The sequence below is a fragment of the Candoia aspera genome, chromosome 16 (assembly GCF_035149785.1).
Source record: "Candoia aspera isolate rCanAsp1 chromosome 16, rCanAsp1.hap2, whole genome shotgun sequence".
Lineage (NCBI taxonomy): Eukaryota > Metazoa > Chordata > Lepidosauria > Squamata > Boidae > Candoia > Candoia aspera.
This window is the reverse complement of record NC_086168.1, coordinates 5,089,858-5,107,170: the sequence shown is the minus strand read 5'-3', so window position 1 is coordinate 5,107,170 and position 17,313 is coordinate 5,089,858. Positions and strand designations below refer to the sequence as shown.

Below are 17,313 nucleotides of genomic sequence, written 5' to 3'. Positions count from 1 at the left end.
CTCGACTTGCACATATTAACTGCAATCCTCGATTGGCAAGCATAAATTGCAATGCTCAACTTGCAAATATTAACTGCGATGCTCAATTTGCAAACACGAATTGCGATGCTCAATTTGCAAATATTAAACAATTATAACTACTGAGATTTACACGACCTCGGTCCTAATGAGCGCCCCCTCATTCAAAATCCCCCCACCCAGCTCAGCACCAGAAGACTCACCGCTTTCCCCTCCAGCACAAACATGCTGCTCCCTGAACTTCCGGACCTTTTATGTCACCTCCTCCTCCCAGCTGAGAAAGCATAGAGCGGGAAGGCAAGAGCGTCCGCTCCTGCTTTTCCCTCCTCATATAAAGGGCTCCTGCATTTTTGGCTCAGCCCTTTCCAACGGCTCTCCCCACAGGGGTGGGTGGGGCGAGACGACCCTTCGGGAACCGCCGTCCGAAGGATGGGCACGGAGCCCAGCTTGTCTATAGACCTCAAATATGAAGAGGGCAGCTCTACACTTCTTCTAACTCTATGAACGTTGTGGTATTAAGAATCCCGGAAGGGAGCGTTTGCCACCTCTTCCTTTTCCTAACTCCCTCTCCTTTTCGCGCGACTCTCCCAAGCGGATAAAAAGGACCTGCGGGGGACGAAGGCGTTCTTTCTCTCTTGGCCGTCTCTATGGTGCCGCGGGGGCGGGGCCAGCGCGCGGCGGCCCATGCCGGGGCGGGGCCTGCCGCGGCGGAAGGTGCCGTGGGCGCGGCCTGCCGCACCGGAAGGAGGAGGGTTGAAGAAGGGACCGGGGCCGCGCGCCGGCGGCGGGAAGGGGTGGAGGTTGCGGGCCGGCCCATGGCAGCGGTGGAGTCCCGGCGGCTGCCCACCCGGAGACCCGGAGGGAGAGGTGAGGGGCCGCCGAAGGGCGCTGCTTCTTCCCCCGCTCGGCCCCGCGCGGGCTGCGGAAATGGGGCGCCGCCTCCGCTTTCCCCACAGGGGCGGCGTCTGGGCCCCCTCGAGGCCACCTCCCCCCACCTGCCCGGGGCCCCCCTTCGCACGGCGGTCGGTTCACGTGTAGACGCAGAGTCGGGCTGCTGCGCCTTCCGCCTTGACAGGGCGGGGAGCGGGGTGCAAATGCCGGGGAAGACAGCCAGGACCCCCCCAGGTGCACCGGGAAGGGCCCGTGATGGGGGAGCGCAGCCCCCGCCCCAGGACTGGCCCCGCGAGGTGGATCTCGCGCTCGGGGGGAGCGTTGCACCCCGTGGAGTTCAGTCTCCCTCCTCTCCCTTTGCCGGAAAGGGAGGGGGGCTCGAATGCATGGACGCTAGCCCTGAAAGGCCACGTTGACCCATAGAGCTGAATCTGGCTTTGTCCCCTTTGCAGGACAGGGAGGTGGGGATCAAAGGCATGGGAAACAGCTCCTACAAGCCACTGGACCCCATAGGATTGAATCTGGGTTTGTCTCCTTTGAGGGAAGGGGAGGCGGGGATCAAAGGCATGGGAAACAGCTCCTACAAGCCACTGGACCCCATAGGATTGAATCTGGGTTTGTCTCCTTTGAGGGAAGGGGAGGCGGGGATCAAAGGCATGGGAAACAGCTCCTGCAAGCCACTGGACCCCATAGGATTGAATCTGGGTTTGTCTCCTTTGAGGGAAGGGGAGGCGGGGATCAAAGGCATGGGAAACAGCTCCTACAAGCCACTGGACCCCATAGGATTGAATCTGGGTTTGTCTCCTTTGAGGGAAGGGGAGGCGGGGATCAAAGGCATGGGAAACAGCTCCTGCAAGCCACTGGACCCCATAGGATTGAATCTGGGTTTGTCTCCTTTGAGGGAAGGGGAGGCGGGGATCAAAGGCATGGGAAACAGCTCCTGCAAGCCACTGGACCCCATAGGATTGAATCTGGGTTTGTCTCCTTTGAGGGAAGGGGAGGTGGGGATCAAAGGCATGGGAAACAGCTCCTACAAGCCACTGGACCCCATAGAATTGAATCTGGGTTTGTCTCCTTTGAGGGAAAGGGAGGTGGGGATCAAAGGCATGGGAAACAGCTCCTACAAGCCACTGGACCCCATAGGATTGAATCTGGGTTTGTCTCCTTTGAGGGAAAGGGAGGTGGGGATCAAAGGCATGGGAAACAGCTCCTACAAGCCACTGGACCCCATAGGATTGAATCTGGGTTTGTCTCCTTTGAGGGAAGGGGAGGCGGGGATCAAAGGCATGGGAAACAGCTCCTGCAAGCCACTGGACCCCATAGGATTGAATCTGGGTTTGTCTCCTTTGAGGGAAGGGGAGGCGGGGATCAAAGGCATGGAAAACAGCTCCTACAAGCCACTGGACCCCATAGGATTGAATCTGGGTTTGTCTCCTTTGAGGGAAGGGGAGGCGGGGATCAAAGGCATGGGAAACAGCTCCTACAAGCCACTGGACCCCATAGGATTGAATCTGGGTTTGTCTCCTTTGAGGGAAGGGGAGGTGGGGATCAAAGGCATGGGAAACAGCTCCTACAAGCCACTGGACCCCATAGAATTGAATCTGGGTTTGTCTCCTTTGAGGGAAAGGGAGGTGGGGATCAAAGGCATGGGAAACAGCTCCTACAAGCCACTGGACCCCATAGGATTGAATCTGGGTTTGTCTCCTTTGAGGGAAAGGGAGGCGGGGATCAAAGGCATGGGAAACAGCTCCTACAAGCCACTGGACCCCATAGGATTGAATCTGGGTTTGTCTCCTTTGAGGGAAGGGGAGGCGGGGATCAAAGGCATGGGAAACAGCTCCTACAAGCCACTGGACCCCATAGGATTGAATCTGGGTTTGTCTCCTTTGAGGGAAGGGGAGGCGGGGATCAAAGGCATGGAAAACAGCTCCTACAAGCCACTGGACCCCATAGGATTGAATCTGGGTTTGTCTCCTTTGAGGGAAGGGGAGGCGGGGATCAAAGGCATGGGAAACAGCTCCTACAAGCCACTGGACCCCATAGGATTGAATCTGGGTTTGTCTCCTTTGAGAGAAGGGGAGGCGGGGATCAAAGGCATGGGAAACAGCTCCTACAAGCCACTGGACCCCATAGGATTGAATCTGGGTTTGTCTCCTTTGAGGGAAGGGGAGGCGGGGATCAAAGGCATGGGAAACAGCTCCTGCAAGCCACTGGACCCCATAGGATTGAATCTGGGTTTGTCTCCTTTGAGGGAAGGGGAGGCGGGGATCAAAGGCATGGGAAACAGCTCCTGCAAGCCACTGGACCCCATAGGATTGAATCTGGGTTTGTCTCCTTTGAGGGAAGGGGAGGTGGGGATCAAAGGCATGGGAAACAGCTCCTACAAGCCACTGGACCCCATAGAATTGAATCTGGGTTTGTCTCCTTTGAGGGAAAGGGAGGTGGGGATCAAAGGCATGGGAAACAGCTCCTACAAGCCACTGGACCCCATAGGATTGAATCTGGGTTTGTCTCCTTTGAGGGAAAGGGAGGCGGGGATCAAAGGCATGGGAAACAGCTCCTACAAGCCACTGGACCCCATAGGATTGAATCTGGGTTTGTCTCCTTTGAGGGAAAGGGAGGCGGGGATCAAAGGCATGGGAAACAGCTCCTACAAGCCACTGGACCCCATAGGATTGAATCTGGGTTTGTCTCCTTTGAGGGAAGGGGAGGCGGGGATCAAAGGCATGGGAAACAGCTCCTACAAGCCACTGGACCCCATAGAATTGAATCTGGGTTTGTCTCCTTTGAGGGAAGGGGAGGCGGGGATCAAAGGCATGGGAAACAGCTCCTACAAGCCACTGGACCCCATAGGATTGAATCTGGGTTTGTCTCCTTTGAGGGAAGGGGAGGTGGGGATCAAAGGCATGGGAAACAGCTCCTACAAGCCACTGGACCCCATAGAATTGAATCTGGGTTTGTCTCCTTTGAGGGAAAGGGAGGTGGGGATCAAAGGCATGGGAAACAGCTCCTACAAGCCACTGGACCCCATAGAATTGAATCTGGGTTTGTCTCCTTTGAGGGAAGGGGAGGTGGGGATCAAAGGCATGGGAAACAGCTCCTACAAGCCACTGGACCCCATAGGATTGAATCTGGGTTTGTCTCCTTTGAGGGAAGGGGAGGTGGGGATCAAAGGCATGGGAAACAGCTCCTACAAGCCACTGGACCCCATAGGATTGAATCTGGGTTTGTCTCCTTTGAGGGAAGGGGAGGTGGGGATCAAAGGCATGGGAAACAGCTCCTAAAGGCAGCATTGCCTTTATAGTAAAGTCCACCCCCGCTCCTCCCAGGACTGGCCTAAGAGTTGGACATTGTGATCATGTGCACAGGGGGAGCATCGCACCCCATAGAGTTCATTCTACCTCCTCCCCCTTTGCAACAAAGGGAGGAGGGACTCAAGTGCGTGGAAAATAGTCCCTGAAGGCACCATTGACCCTGTAGAATTAAATTTCTTCCCTCTTTCAGATGTGCCAGAAAACCTCCATATTAGTAGAGCTCCCCCCTGCCTTGACCTCATAGAATCGAAAATCCTCAGAGGCAGAGCATGTCCCTCATAGAGCTGAATTTTCCCCCAATATTGTGCCGAAACAGAGCAGAGGTAGGAGAAAAAAGGTTGCAGTAATTGATTACTATTTGCTTTTGGTAACAAGTTGCATTCATAAAATTAAATGCTCTCTTACCTGTATATGCCCAGTCTCTCTTGTGGAGAAAAGCATGCACTAAACTCCCTCTCTCCCACCCCCTTCTGTCAGAGAGGGCAAAGAGAACAAAAAGAACAGAGATGATGTAAAGGGCAGTTATATTTGTACAACGAAGAAAACGAAACAGAAAAGGATGTCTCTTGGATGACTGAGAATGAAACTTAAATTTTGATTTGGGTGTGTCATTTTTACTATGTCCATTGACCTAAAAGCCACAACGTACAACAAGAATGAACTGGAGGGGCTAAGTAACAAATGTAAGGACTGGATTTTTAAATACAAATTGAAAATGTGATTTGTTTAACTTGAGCTTAGCATGGGAGGTCATAGTTTGTGAATTAGTTCCTGGCTTAGTGTGATATATGAACTCAGTCATTGTGGCTTGTTTAAGAAACAAATCTGAAAGGAATATTGTAGGTGAAATACACTGCCGGTAAAATAAGGCAGCTGTCCAGCAGCTGTAATGGGTTTCAAAATAGCAGGAATGGGTTTGTACAGAGTTCTCTGCCAATTTGCCTGGAGGGGGGGAAAAATAGAAAGGGCCTTTGCCCTCTCTGGTTCTTCCTCTGCAAGTGAAGGAGACACAGCATGGTCATGTTGGGGAACTTCTGGAGCATTTGAAATCTATAATCTGGAAATCCATTTTGCTCCCAAACAGAACTTCCATTCTCAAATCTTGAAATTTTATTCTCAAAACTGTTCACTGAGTTGCTGTTTTTAAACTAGCTTTCTCATTCCGCTTCCTCTGATACTCAGTTCAGCTCTGTTTGATTTTCATTATATACTGTGAATTTCACCCATGAAATTCTATAGAACAGATTGAATTGGGGGCAAAGCTCTTCTGTCCTGTAGCCAGCAGCAGAAGTCTCTCTGGGAGCTTAGCCGTAGGAATTTCTGTTTGTCCTTGTAACCAATCCTTTCCCCAGAACATTTCCAGTCAGGGTGTGGCCATGTGATGGATTGTCATCAATTCTGTTTTTCTCTGTGCTGTACCTTTCAAGGAACAGAAACTGAGACTCCCTTAGGGAATCTCCTTTTTTCTGTGAGAGCGCTGAATTGAATGTATGCTGCCTGCAAGCCTTGTCAACATTAATGAAGGATTCTGGGTCATCAGGGCAGATATTCCATCATTTCAGGCGAGTCTGGACTGGTAGTGATTGATTCTCTGCAGGCATCAGAATCCAGGGGACTTCTGGGTCATGTGCTGGTGTGAACTGAAACGAGCTGTAATGCATTGGGTACCCCAAAGACTTGCTTATTCTAGCTGCAGTGTTTTTATGAGCTGGCATCTGGGGAAAGCCACAGAGGTGTTTTGTGCATTCTGCAAAAATCACATGCCAAGGTATGGTGCCCTCTATTTCAAAATGCCTCAAATTTAGCAGCATCTAACTGCTAAAGATCAAAACACCATTGAGTTAAAATCAAGGCATCTTTAAAGAGAAAGGGACGGATAAATTAAAAGGGAAGAAGAAGCAGAAGATAGGTTTGGTGGTGTTTGGGGGAATGCGGTTCTCAACTTCTGACAGGAAATAATTTGTAGGTGGTAGCACAGAAGGGGAAGTCTGCTTTACTTAGTCTGTTTCTAACTAGAATTTTATATGACTTACAAATCTATATTAAGCAGGTAATGCCAGCCAAAATGCCAAGAAGCACATTTTTCTGTATTGCACCCTTGCTGCAGCATTACCTGATTAATAGGTATTCATAACTCATACTTAAAGTCTGGAATTTTGTCTCAGAGAAGTATTAAGAAGGCAGGAAGTTCCAAAGTTTGGGTTTTGTCACCACTGAGAAGGTATTTTCTTAAAACGGTGCCATCCTAGAGACAAGCTCCATGCTGCTGATCTGCCAAGTGTCCAGGCGGTGATCAGGTGCCCAGACAATTGGTCCTTTTAGATCCAGGGACAATAAGCACATCAGTGAGTGAAGAGATTTGAAGCTTTATTATTAACTCAAGCAGAGAGATTTAAACAGAAACACAAGAAAACATAACATGAAAAGGATAACATACCATGCAAGATGATGCCCAATCTCCCTTTGGCTGTCAGGAACCCCTTAATAAAGGCAGCGGAGATACCCCAGGGCAGCTTGATTTCCACAGTATCCAGTGCTCAGGTCTGTGCAGAAGCTCCCAACTCAAGGAAATCCTCAGGTTTTTATCAAAGTCTGGCCCTAAAACCCCATGTTCCTGTTTCCATGGCACTGAGACTGCAGGGTCTCACCTTGAGTGGGGTTCCCAGGGTCTGGGGTACCTGTTTATGGCATAATCTAAGAGCCTGGGAAGCTATACAGATAAGCTAGTGCTAACAATTTGGGGATTTCTCTTCTCCCCCCCGACCTTTCCAAGTGAGAGTGAAAAACTAGCCAGCTAAACATTGCTACGGCTCAGAATGAACTCTAAGCTTCTTCATGTGAAGGAGAAATTCAAATATGTTGCTTAAACTCCTCGAAATACAATGGTCTTCCAAAATTTCCACTGCAGCTTTTCATGCAAAAACCCACTCCTGTTTTTCTTTAGGCTAATTGATGGTGACACGGCAACCTTGCAGTTATCACTTATGTGAAACAATGGAGAATCCCTCCATTGTTCATTTGCCACAGGGACTCCAGTATTTTGTGGCACTTCAGAGATCTGTGGTAGAAGGCTACTTAAGCTGAAACATGTTGCTTTTTTAGATCCAGTGTGATGATTTATAATTTTGGGATAAATGCCTTTTCTCTGCCTGGTCGTCTTTTGTCTGCACTGTTGAACCTACAGGGAATTGGTTTTGAAACCCCGGCCTTGAGATTTAACTGCTGGTACAATATCTAGGCTTCCTGGTTTATACTGCCTATACACAGAGCAACTGATTCACAAGCCTCATAGTCAACATGTACGTTTATCTTGTGCTGGGATTCCCCTCTGCCTGAAATTTTGATTTTCTGTTGTTGTGGCATGTCTGTGCTGGGGTCAACAATGCTTTGACTTGATGTCTGAATGCGTCTGGATGGTCATCCGTAGTTTCTATCAGCCTTTTCCTACCTGGTTCCTGCTACATGGGCTGTACTATGGCCTCACCCAAAAGCATTTTCCTCCTTGGTGGCTTTTATTTTCTGAGGTTGGGTGTGTACAGCATGAAAAAAAAAAATTAGTTAACGAAATACAACGGCGGTGCATCGGCACAATGGGCTGGGCCCAAGCAAATCATACTGTGATTTAGAGCCGTGGCTAGATTCTCACAACCTAGACAGTGTTAGGTATCTTTGTGGGGTGGGGGTGCATTTCTAATTTTGAAAGCATGAGGTAGCACCCGTTTATCAGAATGTTTCCTATTTTCTCAAGGACCCTCTAACATCCTTCTGGAATGTCTCTCAGCCCCCAAAGGCAGAGAAATAGGAAGAAGAAGGCTGGATTTTCTTGGTAGCAAACACTTTCCTATTTATATTTTGCTAAAATCCCTTGTACCAAGACAGTAGCTGGGTTTCCCACAGCATGCTTTAGGACATTTTTGCGCAGTAATCTAGCTTTCTGTTGGACCTCATTCGGACATGCAGATGAGGACATAGTTTCTGGTGTGATGGATGAGACATTTCTAGAGGTTTAAAGAGTTATTTTTTTCATCCTGACATGTAGTTGTGGGCAAGAAGACCTTGCCTTCATATCAGCTATTATTAATCACAATGTTCTTTGTAATTAATGTATGTTGTTGTTTCTGTTGGTGTTTGGAGATGCAGAAGCCAAAGATTGGTTGAACCAAGGAGAACCCACATTTGAACAAAACTTAACCACTTCGTAGGCTTGTCCAGTGAATGACCTCCTCCAGGGATCAAGATGGACGACCAGCTTAATGTCCTACATGATGGACAATCAGTTTAATGGAATACTTGCAGGCCCATCTGGGAGCATGGATAAAAGGGGGAAGACACCGTACCATGCTAGAATGATCGAAAACAATATATACTGAAGGCCTTGTATAAGGAGGAAGAGATCAACTTATGACTGATGGATCAAGGTACTAAGAATCAGGACGTGAACTTCCAGGATCAAGAACTGCCCAAGGACAGCTGGCACTGATGGGTGTCAATTTTAGCACCCCTTAATTAGGTTCAGGACTTGGTGCAGCCCAATAAAACACCAGGATGGAGATCAGGTTTTTTTCCACTTTATTTCAGAGCTCTGAATAACATGGAGACTCTCAGCTAAAGGGGGAAAGCCCCGAACACGAGCAGACTTCCTCTTTTATACTATTTCTACACAAAGCATGTTATATCACTGCCGTTTACATATTTAATCAGTGTCAATAGATCTATAAACTCAGTTATTTGTTAAGCCAAAAACACCAATTACCCTCCTAGCGACCTGTTCCTAAAACAATTACCCTCCTAGTGGCCTGCTCCCAAGCTGACCTTGCTAAATTTGAGTAACCGTGTATGTAACTACAAAGGTGCTGAACATTCTTTTATCTTTTTTGCAATTACATTACATGCCGCTATACGATCAGTCACTAATGATCGCAACAACAATGTGGACATTCATCGGAACATTCACAATAACAATGAAAAATTCCCTGGAAGTTGCTCCAGCCCCCAAGTCCCCCCTTTCTGGTTCTGGACGATTTCACGAGTCACAGAACCGTACGGGACCACAGGTAGCTTAACGGTGGTCTGATACCAGATTTGGGAGGGCCGAAGAACTTCACAGAGTTGGGCGCAGCCTTTAGAACACAACGGTAAACACTGAATTATTATGCAAGTCAAAATTATAAAGATAATCAGTAAAATGATTCCTATAGACAGTTGACGGAGCCATCAAAAGGGGGCAACTGTGAGGTGAGCCAAGAAGAATCAAACCCTGTGCTTTCTTGTATTCCAGCCACAATGGTGCGTAGGCCAGAAATTTGGTTTTCAGTGGTGTGTGAGTTATCAGATTAAAACAACGAAGTCCTTCAGCGCCCTCCCTGGGCCGCCGCCTCAATTGTTACGATATTCCATGACAAGACTGGTGGGAATCAGCTGGTCAGAGTCTTTGAGTGCCTTTGGGTTATAAAAATAGAGAAAAGAGGAACTCTGTCTGTGATGTGCATCTCGGCATGGGTGCTTAGTGGCTGAGAGCCCGGCTTTTAGTTATAGCTTGCAAGGGCTGGTGAATTTCTGTGGCTATTTCTTTCCCCCCTTTTTTCACACTGGCAAGTCTTCGCAGAACGAAAATGCTAGAAGGCAAGTTTTGGTAACCACGTTTGGTTGCTGCTTTAGGTAGCCTCTCTGCTTATAGGGAGCATCTTGTTGATCAGCAAGGCGTGCCTCTAATTAGAAATCTATGAAAGGGACAACTGAGAAATCTATGAAAGGGACAACTGTTTTGAAGCTTTGAGTCAGTCAATCTCTACAGTGGTTGTACTTGCATGCTGTTATCTTGGTGATTGTGCCTACTGCGGGAGGGTGTAGCGGCAACGCGGAAGACCCTTGCGTTTGGCGGGGTTTAAGTGACATATTTTGATTTTTCTCCTTCACACGAAGAAGCTTAGCGTTTATTTTGAGTTATACTAATGTTTAGCTGGCTTGTTTTTTATTTCTGTTTGAAATGTGGGGGAGAAAACTCCCTTTTGGGGGAGATGGGCAGTAATAAAAAAAAAAGATAAATAAAACCCCAAGATCGTTTAGGTTAACACTAGCTTATGTGTATAGCTTCCCAAGTTCTTGGATTATGTCGTAAACAGGTGCTCCAGATCCTGGGAACTATCCAATCAAAGTCAGGTCCTGCAGTCTCGGTAGCATGGAAACAGGGCCACGAGGCTTTAGGGCCAGACTTTGATAAAAACCTGAGGATTGTCTTTTGAGTTTGGGAGCTTCTGCACAGACCTGGGCACTGGGCTGTGGAAATGGAGCCGACCTGGGGTATCTCTGCTGTCCTTATGAAGGGGCTCCTGACAGCCTATGGGAGATGGGGTTTCAATTGGCTTGGTATTTATTTATTTATTTGTTTGTTTTTCAAACTTCCGTTACCCCCCATCTCCCTCCAAAGAGTGGGACTTTGGGCGGTTGGCCGTAGAATCAGAGTTAAAGTCATAAAATATAAATTACAATAAATAAACAAATAAGAATAAAGTAAATATGGTAAAATATGGGTATGGTAAGTATGGTAATATAAATGTTGGTATGTAATGATTCTCCTTCCTTTATGCTATAAATTGTTTAAGTTTATAGTAAAGCTTAATCTCTCTCTCTGCTTATTGTCTCTGGGTCTAAAATAACCAGTTGTCTGGGCACCTGATCGCTGCCTGGACAGAGGGGAAGAAGTAGGTTCTCTTGATTTCCCACCCAGCCTCACCACATCTGCATGTAATATGGCCTATGGCCGCTTTCCCCAAGCTCACGTGCCAGATCAGAGCTAAGTGTTTCCGTGCCATCCAGTAATCATCTTTTTCTTCTCTGCCCTGCCTGTAGAATGAGTACGTGTTGCTGGTGTACCCCCGGTGGTCCTGCCACCGTGAAGCTATTAAAGAGCTACGCTTCTGATGCCTTGCCTCTGAAGGACGTCACTGCGGCCAACGATGACCTCTGTTACTGTCTGGAATGTGTGGATGAGTACCACAAAGCGAGAGATGAGGTCCCATCCTTGCACAAGGTAATTTGATTCTGGCGGACAGTCCACTTGGGAGAGGTTGGCAGAGTGGGCAAAAGATATCAGAGGTGGGTTCAAGGGTGAGTATGAGGCTTAGCCAGACAAGAAGAGACAGGTGGTGGTGGTGGGCTTTCCTTTTGTTTTGGTTTTTTTTGCATTTTATTTCTCTCTCCTTTTTACATCTTAGTGCCTTTTGGTTCCTAACTGTCACGTTCATCGTTTCAATGTGCATTGTACATCCTAACGGTTTGCATGCCAGGGCGCTGATGCGCGTTTCTGGTTGGGAAGGAGCTGCTGAGGGACCTTGTACCAAGCTCGCTATCTGTGCTCGTTAAGATGGAATGTGTTTGGGTTATCTTCTCTGTTCAAGGTCCTTTCCCCGTTGATCAGCAGAACTCGTTAGGAGCACATGGGATTGTGAGTTTTTATTTACATTCAATAAAAAGTTTCCTGACAGTAGCTTCATCTTGGTTTATGGATGAGTTATACGCCGTGGTTAAGGTGTTAGGTTGGCTTGGACTGATCCTAACTTTGACCAAAAAGGGATTTCTTGATTTCAGAGGACACTTGTGCGTTATTTTGCTGATTTTTATAGTTGTTGTGTTACGTTCCTTTTCAGGAGTTCAACTCAGAAACAAGTCAGTAGGGTATTTTTTTAACTTACTGTGTTGTTGTTTTAATGAACGGAACTTAATCTTGCTACATTCCACCTTGGCAGGGCTCAGACATTGATTGCTTTCACTTTTAAACTTCAGTTTATTTGTTTAGCCTTGGTTTAAATTTTGAGGGGATTTTTTAACATTGTGTCAACTTCAAGTAGTACATTTCCAAAAACATCTCCGAAGTCTTTTTTTGTTTGTTTTGCTTCTTTAATCTCTCTGCCAAAGTGATATAGACAAGCTTTTATAGCAAACCTCAATCACTGGGTGGCTTAGTTACGTAGTAAATGGTATTGTGAAAGATAATAAACAATAATTGTACTTATTTAGCAACACGATGCAAAACTGAGTGTCATAGAGAGAGAAATGCGTCATCATATGGCCAAGTGCCAGGCAATTGGTTCTTTTAGGATCCAGAGACAATAAACATTTCAGTTTTAAAAAAGAGGTTTTAAGCTTTATCGTTAACTTTAATTTGCCTGCTAAAGTTAACAATAAAGCTTAAAATCTCTTTAGGATTTGGTATATCTCACAGTAGCATAATATACTAAGCGGGATGATAGCCAATCTCCGTTCAGCTGTCAGGAGCCTCGGAGGAACAACAGCGGAGAGACCCCAAGCCGGCCAATTCACACAGCACCCGGTTCTCTGTTCAAGGGGTGATGCCAGGATCTTTTATCCCTATCTTGCACCACATCATGGGGGACAGAATACAAGGTTCTGCCCACTAATAATGGGCCAAGCGAAAGGTGATATGGCAATCTTGTTTACAACAGAACCCACCTTCCTAACAACTCCTTTATTCTCACTTTGATTCTATTATTTAGCAAGCTTTGGGTAATAGTTAGGAGTCAATTTCTGTGTGAGCTACTTGTGTTTTGTGCTCTTAAGCTTTTTTTTTTTTTTAAGAATCAAAGCACTGATTTTATCCAAGGCCATTTTGCTAGGCCAAGCTAATTCTTTGGCTAACTTTCCCCTTTACGTGCAAGGTTGGAGTGGATGAAGGCATCAAGACGCACAATATGGTCCACCGCATTCCCATCAAATGCTAAACCGTGGTGCTAAACTGCTTCGTGTTTTTAAAAAATGTTTTAGCTTACCTTGATCCTAAGAAGTTATTCCCAGTTTCCCAGCAGAAGTTTAGCCTGGTTCCAAGGACAGACAACTTGACCACAGTGCTATTCTATTTTTTTTCCCTAATATTCATTGAGAATATATATTGATGCCCTTCTTTTCAACGGATGATTATGTTGTTATTGTCCCTCCTCACTCTTTTTACAAATCCCTCCACCCCCTCATTTAATCCACATCTTTCTGAATCTTCAGATCCATAGGTCATCAGTTAATTTTTTTCTTTCTTCTTTCAGCAAGAACTCCATATAAGGGGCTCTTCTAGAATTTGTTCTTTTTGTTTTCAACTGCAGGTTCTGTGGGATAAGGAAGTTACCCGTCTTATTAACCACTTTGAGAGATCCGTGGAGGAGGAGGATGAAGATGACCTCTACCTGGTGGAAGACGACAGAGTTACCCCGTTGACCTCCTGCTACACCGGTCCTAATTTTGAGAAACGTCTCCGGGTGCCACTGCTGGAAGTTCTGAAGTATCCCTACCTGCTACTTCATAAACATCTGAGTGAGTTTTGGAGGGGAAGACCTCCCCATGACCCCACTGATGAACGGAGACCACAGGATCTGTTGGAGCCAAGTTTGTTGAGCTGCGCAGGGGACAGAATACAGCGTTCTGTCCACTGAGACTATGGAGGCAGAAAGCTTCTGCAATGGTCTTGTTGACAGGAAGAAGGATGGCATGACTCCTTAGTGACAGAGCCCATCTCTAGCAGCCTAGCATTTTCAGCTTCTGATTTGCTTAGTCAGCAAGCCTTGAGTAACAGTTGGGTCAACAAGGGGTCAACTTCTTCTCTGATACATAGGACCTCTGTTTGCAGTTTCATCCCCTTAGTAAGCATTTGTGTTTTATGTTGTTTATTTGTTCAGTCGCTTCCAACTCTTCGTGGCTTCGTGGACCAGCCCACGCCAGAGCTTCCTGTCGGTCGTCAACACACCCAGCTCCCCCAGGGACGAGTCCGTCACCTCTAGAATATCATCCGTCCACCTTGCCCTTGGTCGGCCCCTCTTCCTTTTGCCCTCCACTCTCCCCAGCATCAGCATCTTCTGCAGGGTGTCCTGTCTTCTCATTATGTGGCCAAAGTATTTCAGTTTTGCCTTTAATATCACTCCCTCAAGTGAGCAGTCTGGCTTTATTTCCTGGAGGATGGACTGGTTTGACCTTCTTGCAGTCCAAGGCACTCTCAGGATTTTCCTCCAACACCACAGTTCAAAAGCATCGATCTTCCTTCTCTCAGCCTTCCTTATGGTCCAGCTCTCGCAGCCATATGTAACTACGGGGAACACCATTGCTTTACTATGCGGGCCTTTGTTGTCAGTGTGATGTCTCTGCTCTTAACTATTTTATCGAGATTTGTCATTGCTCTTCTCCCAAGGATTAAGCGTCTTCTGATTTCCTGACTGCAGTCAGCATCTGCAGTAATCTTCGCACCTAGAAATACAAAGTCTTTCACTGCCTCTACGTTTTCTCCCTCTATTTGCCAGTTACCAATCAAGCTGGTTGCCATAATCTTGGTTTTTTTGAGGTTTAGTTGCAAGCCAGCTTTTGCACTTTCTTCTTTCACCTCCATCATAATGCTGCTCAGTTCCTCTTCACTTTCAGCCATCAAAGTGGTATCATCTGCATGTGTTTTATATCCTCGAGCATTAGGCTAAGTCGGGGCTTCTCAACCAGGGTTCCACGAGAGGCCGCTAGGGGTTCCCTGGGAGATCACAATTTATTTAAAAAATTATTTTGAATTCAGGCAACTTGACATTAAAAGAGGTAAGTTCCATTCTTTACTTTTAGTTTAAAGACACTGTTAATGCATCTATACAGGCCTACCCATGAAACGAATATAATAATTTTGTAACTTCTGGCCCATATTTGAGCCAGGGGTTCCCCTAGGCCTCCCAGGACAAAAGGTTGAGAAAGGCTGGGCTAAGTACTGAAGCCTTTCTGAAGCTATTTTTGTTAGGCCGAACTGTTTTATTAGTTATTTTTCCCCAGTATTTTGTTGGTATCCAGCACAGGCAAGATACTATAATGCAGCCTTGTGGAATGAGACCAGGGGATGGCAAATCTTTTTTTTTTTTCCTTCCCCAAAGCTCTTTAGGGTCTAAAGATTCTGCGTATCGTTTCCTATGCATTGTTGTCTACGTCCTTGAACCTGTCCAGTGTATATCTCAGCAACCTGGTATCCGTTGTCATACTTCCCTCCAGACCCCGGCACTCTGGCGCAAGTTTTGAGAATGTGTCTCGGCTCTATTTTGTTTTGTTTTTTTGTTTTTTTACTGTAGACATCAAGAGAGGTCCATCTAAGCAGAAGGGTTAGGACGTAGGAGGCAAGTTATCTAAGCCTTTTCTTCCTAGCTTTCCCAATCAATGGATTCAGGGTCTTTCTTTCCCCAGCCCTGAAGATTGATATCTGCCCCTGAGCACTGTGGGGTCCTCCTCTGCCAGCTTCTGCCCTTATATCTGTGGTCTTCAAATAAATCTTTTCAACATTCCTCCTCCAGATCATTCCTCTGGCATTCTAGTCATCGCTGCCTTGGTGCTTTCTGGATGAGTTCAACTTCGGCTTCTTCACAGCCGGTGTAAAAATACAAGCCTCTGAATAGGTTAATGCAACTTCCTTCAGTCAAGTAGACTGAAAAGTGAAAAAGGCAGATAATATTCCTTCTCCATTTGTCTCTATGGCCTTTTTCCCCCCCTACTTCTCTTCTATCAATTGAGAAACAAACTTCAAAAAAAAACCTTTGGAGGGTGTAAAAGGAGCTTTCTGTGTTTTGAGAACAGAAAGACATAGAAGCAGGAGTCAGCTTTGACCCTGGATATTGAAGATGAATAGAAGCAATGGTTTATGCGACAGAAATAAATGTGTGATATTTTTTTTCTTGTGTTGTTTTGATCTCTGAAAGATGCATGACATCTCATGGCTTTGTGAAATGTCTGCCTGACCTTGTGGTTTCCTTTCCAACTTGCAGGCGAGCTCTGCGTTGATGCACTTTGTAAAATGGAGGAAATGAACTACCCCTATCAGGTGGTTGGCAAACATCCCGGTATCTATTTGCTCATGGTGCACCCCAATGAAACTGTGAGTAGCTCTGGTTACTTCCCTTTGCTCTGCTGGGGTTTGTCATCTCCCTAGCTGAATTCTTCTGCAGCAAGCACTCCTTGGTCAGGCCGTGGGCCTGGTACCCGGAAAAACGTCTGTGTGGTTAAGCATCTTCCTCCCTTGTCCTATTTATTTAGTCATTCATTTGTTCATTTCATTGCCAAGTTATTGTGTGACTCTAGGCAGCAAACAACCAGGAAGTATAAAACAACACATCACGCTCAAGTGATTCACAGTCCACAGAATCACTTCCCTGAATACACTCTTCTTTCTAAAGAAGAAACTTCCTTTGAATATACAGGTAGTCCTTGCTTAACAACCATTTGTTTAGTGATGGTTCAGACTTACGATGGTGCTGAAAATCTGACTTATGACTGGTCCTCGCACTTACAACCCTCGCAGTGTCCCCATAGTCATATGATCACAATTTGGATGCTTGGCAACCGGTTTGCATTTATGACCATCGCGGTGTCCCATGGTCACATGATCACCATTTTTGACCTTCCTGGCTGGCTTCTGGCGAGCAAAATCAATGAGGAACCGTGTGATTCACTTAACAACAACATGGTTCGCTTAACGCCTGCGGTGATTCACTTAACAGCTGCCACAAAAAAAAATCATAAGATCAGGTTGGATTCGCTTAATTACCACTTTGCTTAGCAACCAAAATTCTGGTCCCAATTGTGGCTGTTAAGTGAGGACTACCTGTAGTCCTCTGTTAAGCTGGCCCTTCCAGATTTTAAATTTATTTATTTATTCAATTACTGTAGCCGCCCTTCTCAGCAAGTGACTCAGAGCGGCTTACAACAATAAAAACTATAAAACAATTAAAGCAATTTCTATTGAAACAATTAAATTACAGAATAAATATACATGGCCACCGAGTAAGCAGTGCATGGATGTTAGTGTAACTAAGCAACGGGACCATTCACACGTTCGGGGCCCCAGACCCAGGCATGTAACCAGGTCTTCACGGCCTTACGAAAGGCCAACAGGGTCGGAGACATCTGTCGGGAGACTATTCCAGATGTGAAAACCAATTTACATTTCTTTTGTCCTCCTCTTCTCCAAAAGGTGGAAGAGTGGGAGACTTGCCTCCAGTCCTCCCCAAGTTTTTCCTCTCAGCCATGCTTTCAATTCCTCTCTTCAGTACTTCGAAGCAACCTCATATTGCCCACAGAT

The 17,313-nt window shown here is 46.3% G+C and overlaps 1 protein-coding gene across 1 annotated transcript in view; it reads left to right on the top strand.

The window, feature by feature from the left end:
* The first annotated feature begins 791 nt into the window (after nt 1–791).
* SETX (senataxin) overlaps nt 792–17,313 on the top strand; it is a 48,339-nt gene continuing 31,817 nt past the window's right edge. The window contains exons 1-4 of the mRNA XM_063316327.1: nt 792–885; nt 11,073–11,253; nt 13,334–13,541; nt 16,001–16,110. Of these exons, the coding sequence (XP_063172397.1) occupies nt 11,074–11,253; nt 13,334–13,541; nt 16,001–16,110 (498 nt within the window). The 5' untranslated portion in view covers nt 792–885; nt 11,073. The remainder of the gene's footprint in view (nt 886–11,072; nt 11,254–13,333; nt 13,542–16,000; nt 16,111–17,313) is intronic.